General features: G+C 47.1%; 1 protein-coding gene across 1 annotated transcript; it reads left to right on the plus strand.

The window, feature by feature from the left end:
- The first annotated feature begins 359 nt into the window (after positions 1-359).
- NFKBIA (NFKB inhibitor alpha) lies at positions 360-4,808 on the plus strand. The gene is made up of 6 exons (XM_067534002.1): positions 360-761; positions 1,350-1,458; positions 1,968-2,178; positions 2,750-2,838; positions 2,962-3,222; positions 4,082-4,808. Exons 1-6 carry the CDS (start codon positions 493-495, stop codon positions 4,127-4,129), a joined length of 987 nt encoding a protein of 328 aa, XP_067390103.1. The 5' UTR covers positions 360-492; the 3' UTR covers positions 4,130-4,808.
- The last annotated feature ends 415 nt before the right edge of the window (positions 4,809-5,223 follow it).

The following is a 5,223-nucleotide window of genomic DNA, read 5'->3' on the forward strand; positions in this document are numbered from 1 at the left end:
GGGAAAAGAGGGCGAGCTCCCACCGGCTCCCCAGAGGCCGGGCAGGGAAGTACCTGGGCGCAGGGGCTTAGTCACAGAGCTGTAACAAGTACTTTCCCTCTCGTGGAAAAAAAAGGGGGGAAGGGAGCCGAAGGGAGTGAGGGCGGGCCAGGGGATTCCTCTCCGCGAGCCTGGCCCGGCCTTTTCTGTAACGCCGCAGACTGGCGCAGGCTAGTTCGTGCTGTTGCGGACTCGCCTGGAAATTCCCAGGCGCGGCTCCTCCCCCTGCAGAAATCCCCTCGGCAGAGGGCGTAAGTATATCCAGCGCCGCCACCCGCCCGCCGCTCACACACGGATGCTTGCCAGCCACTGCGCCGTACCGCACCGCCGCCGAGCTTGGGAGTTGTCCTTGGACGCGGGTCGCTTGTGAAGGAGCCGAGGGTCGTTTTCTTCCCTCCTCCCCACCCAAAAGCCAACCAGCGCCGCTCGCCCTGCGCTAGCGGAGGCCGAGCCATGTTCCACCCCAGCTGCAGCCCGGATTGCCGGCGGGACGTGGCGATGGAGAGCCGCGAGCCGCTGAAGAAGGAGCGGCAGCTCGGCTTGCTGCCGGACGACCGGCACGACAGCGGGCTGGACTCCATGAAGGAGGAGGAGTACGCGCTGCTGGTGGAGGAGCTGCGGGGCATCCGGCTCCAGCCCTCCGAGGAACTGGGGCCGCTGCACGAGGGCCAGCACCCGCCGGCCCAGCCTTGGCAACTGCAAGTGACTGAGGAGGGAGACACGTAAGTCTGGGGCCGGGGCCGGGAGCGCGGGGCGGCGCGGCGCAGAGATTCCCCCCGGGGTGGTACGAGGAGCTGGGGCCGGTGGCGTAGCGCGGAGGCCGGCGGGGGGAGGAGCAGCCCCTTCTCCGGCCGTCTGTGCCCCCCCAGTCTCCGTGCGGGGCTGGCTGTTCACGGGGGGGAGGAGATGGGGTGCGGGGCCGGCGGCTGAGCCACCTGGCGCCGCGGGCTTTGGGGGCCGGAGCCGGAGCTGGCTGCCCGCCAGGCCGGCCGGGAGGGGGAAGTACAGAGTGTGCTGGCGGCGGGGCGGGGCGGGGCGGGCTGAGCGGAGGGGGAAGCTGCTCTGGAAAGTCCCTGGCCCGCTGCCCGGAACACTCAGACTCAGCGCATAACAACCCCGCGGAAAACACCAGGCAGCGGCCCCTGAAAACCCCGGCCTTGCGAAACCCGCCTGCCGCCTGCGCACGTGACAGACCCAGCCTGCTGGGGCAGTGCTCGCGGCTGCCGACACCGTGCTGTGCTCCGCCCTGCCCCCTCCCCCCACGGACCGACATTGAGGGGTTGTTTTTTTTTTTCCCCCCCTTCCTTTAGGTTTCTCCACTTGGCAATTATTCACGAAGAGAAGGCCTTGAGCCTGGAAGTCATTCGCCAGGCAACTGGTGATCCCGCCGTCCTGAACTTTCAGAATAACCTGAACCAGGTACTTTAAACCATCTGCTTTCCTGCAACAATCCAGACTGGCCCGACCCACTTAGTGATTTCAGTAACTTTCTAAAACAAGCGTTTAAAATGGCCCGAGATTCAATCAACTCACATATAACCCCCCAAAAAGACACAGGATTACCCAGGGAAAAACTTGTGTTGGTGTACGGCCAATAGTCTCCTTCACACTGGCATTTTAAAGCATGATTGCTTTTAAATATACTCTGAAGGGTTACACTCATCCCTTGTTTGCCTTTTATTTGTATTGTCTCTGCTCTCAAGAGAGCCATAAATCAGTCAATCCCAGGCTAAAAGGGGACTCCTGTTGATTATTGAATACAGCGTTCCAGCTGAGCACAAAATATTAAGTGAATGCTTATGTTATTTTTAAGAAGTTGAGCTAGAATCACCAAGTGGTTGAGGGGCTGTGTGCCCAGATGCTGTCTAACGTGTTTCCTGTTTGTCCTGTACCTTACAATAGTTTTTCTTTTTTTTTTTTGCTTGTAGACTCCACTTCACCTGGCAGTAATCACAGAGCAGCCTGAAATTGCCGAGACTCTTCTGAAGGCCGGATGTGACCCAGAGATCAGAGACTTCCGAGGAAACACACCACTTCATATTGCCTGTGAGCAGGGCTCTCTCAGAGGTGTCTCCGTCCTCACTCAGTACTGCCAGCAGCACCACCTATATTCAGTCCTACAGTCTGCCAATTACAATGGTATGCATGCATTACCTTACATGAATATAACGCTTAGCACTTAGTGCTTTTGTGACACAGATCTCAGAGGGAAGATGGATAAGTGTTATCATTCCCATTTTACAGATGGGAGGCTGAGGCCTAGCAATAAAGTGACTTTCCTGAGCTCACACTGCAGTCAGTGGTAGTCCCAGCTCTCCTGACTGCCAGTGCATTACTAAGTCCACCAGCTCTCACACTCTTCAACTTTAGGCTCTGATTTTTAGATAGTGCTGTTTAGCTATTTATTTGGTTTGTCAAATGATGGACATTTTACATTTGTCTATTGATTCTTTTTTTGTTAAAACAAGTTCTAGTCTAACACTCAGTGAAAATAAAGACATAGCATCTAAGCAATAAAGATGCTTTTAATTTATCTGATCATCCATATACAGTATAAAGTTCACATAGAACAATTTATTTTCAGTTTGGATAATGGTGATTTCAAACCCAAGATATGATGATAATATGTTAGAAGAGTGTTTAGGGTAAAATGACTGATAATGTACTAAGGGATAAGTACTTAATTTTTACCTATGTTCTTGTTTTACAGGACACACATGCCTCCATTTGGCATCTATTCAAGGGTATCTGGCTATAGTAGAACGTTTGCTGTCCTTGGGAGCAGATGTCAATGCTCAGGTGTGTATTTGAAGCTCTTTGTTTATCCAAACATGATAGTACTGGAATAAGAATGTACAATTTTGGTCGTGCCAAGCCTAACTATCCTGATACTAAATGTCCTGTTTTATTTTTACTAATCAGGAACCTTGTAATGGCAGAACTGCCCTGCACTTAGCTGTAGACCTGCAAAATTCAGAACTGGTGTCGCTTCTGGTAAAACATGGGGCTGATGTGAATAAAGTGACCTACCAGGGCTATTCTCCATACCAGCTCACATGGGGAAGAGAGAGCTCCAGCATACAAGAACAGCTGAAGCACTTAACCACAGCTGACCTACAAATGCTACCAGAAAGTGAGGATGAGGAGAGCTGTGAATCAGAATCAGAATTCACAGAGGATGAAGTAAGTAGTAGTTTTCACCCTTTTATAAGAAAGGACTAAATTTTTCCCTTATGCATCTACATGACTCCCAATAAAGTTATCGGGAAACATGCACACAACTCTGAGGCCCTTCGGTTCTGTTTTTTCCTGATGCTTTGACGGCATGTTGGATGGCCTATTAATTTATTACATATAATTCACCTACAAACTCAAAGTAAACTAAAAAAATTTAAATAGCAAGCATGGGGAATACAGTGTGAGACCTAAGCACTGGACTTCCAAAGCTATTTTATAACATTTACTTACAAAATCCAAGTGTAAATTAGACAATCTTTGCTCTTATTCTGGGCCAATTTTTTGTGGGTTTCAATCAAGCAAACCTCCTTCCATCCCCCATGATTTCAAAGAGAAATTTGTTCATTTAAGGACCATAAAATCTAGCACTCTATTTTTTATCATCAGGATTTTATTGAGTGAGTATTAGAAATGCAAATATAAAAGCACACATTTGGACTATACAAATATATAAGGGAAAGAAGGTTGATAAAACAAGTGTCTCAGTATGTGCCTCTCCATAGTCTTCTATTGGAGATAGCTAGTGTATCTTCTGCATTTTGTAACATAAGGTTTTGGTTTATTTCCTTCTCTCCTGTATATATTTCTCCACATGACTTTCAAATATTTTCCTCTTAAGAAACTATATCATCATTATTATTGAATACCACTAAGGAGTTCAATTCAAATCCTGCTTGCCTTACACTTGTGAACAGTATTGTTGAAGTCAAAACAAGCAGAATTTGTTCTGATATTCCCCAAGGGGGACTTGAGTGCTCCCTGTAGAACTTTGCATTAACCTAGACTGTTTTGTTTTTTCTTCTAGCTTATATATGATGACTGTGTTATTGGAGGACGACAGCTGGCATTTTAAAGTAGAAGTTTCTCATAAAGGATATGATTGTATATATGTATAGGAAGTGGACTTTTTAAAAAGACAAAATGTGAAAAAAAAAAGATGAAATACTACACTGCACAGCATGGACTACATCATTATAACAGCAGGTTTCACATTCTGACCCATATTTTACTATGGGTGTTGGATGTGTAACATCAGTAGAAATCTGTTTTTGTGCCAGTTATTGATTAACTGGTTGTCCAGATGTATGAACAATATGAGGACAGCAGGATTCTGGATCCACCTGAATATTTGTTTTGGGTACAAGAATGCATATGAGAGATACCTAGTGAGTGTTTCTGTGGAGTGCTTCACCCTAAATGGCTGGACAGGTTCACATAAGTAGCCCATCCTGCGGAAGACATTGCATAGATTTCTGTTGGGCTGATTTATAGTAGCTCCTAATGACTGACCTCAGCTGCTCTTTGTGCTGTAATGCAGAGAGAGGAATTGAAACGGAATGACCTCGTGGCTTTTATGGGAAAGGTAACAATAACATTAACTGTGTGTGTTGGAAACAGTGTATTTCCCTAAATGTGTGGCATGGTTGCTATACTATTAGCAGTTGTATATCATGTATAAATTGTATATTTTGTTTATAATTATTTTGATACCAGTGAGATGTATATTTATTAAAAAAACAAACTCCTCTTGAGTTATTGGACTCGTCCACATTCGCGTGTTCAAGAGGAGAGTCAGCACACCAACCATTCTATCTCCTCTCTCATTTGCAGCTGTCAGGAAGAAAGTTTATTCAGACCCAACCACCAAAGTTACTAATGCAGTGAATCTTGGCTGGACAGGAACCTTGAGTTAACTTACTTTCTGGGAACCACATTTCTGCTGTCTCTTCAGTCCCTCTCCCTGCCAGTAAATATTCTTCCTCTCCCCTGGGAATACAGATACCTCCCGTGCAGCCACTATCAAATCCACAACATGAATCAGCAGGTGTAGCCATCACACATTATATTCTTCAGCCCCCCTTCACTTTATGAAATCCATAGAGGTCCCATGTGCATTGTTCTTGAGTCCATCAGGCCAAAGTTCATTTTGTTCATTCTAAGCCAGCT

This window comes from Emydura macquarii, unplaced genomic scaffold, assembly GCF_026122565.2.
Source record: "Emydura macquarii macquarii isolate MOO-44397 ecotype Brisbane River unplaced genomic scaffold, CSIRO-AGI_Emac_v2 contig_374, whole genome shotgun sequence".
Taxonomy (NCBI): domain Eukaryota; kingdom Metazoa; phylum Chordata; order Testudines; family Chelidae; genus Emydura; species Emydura macquarii.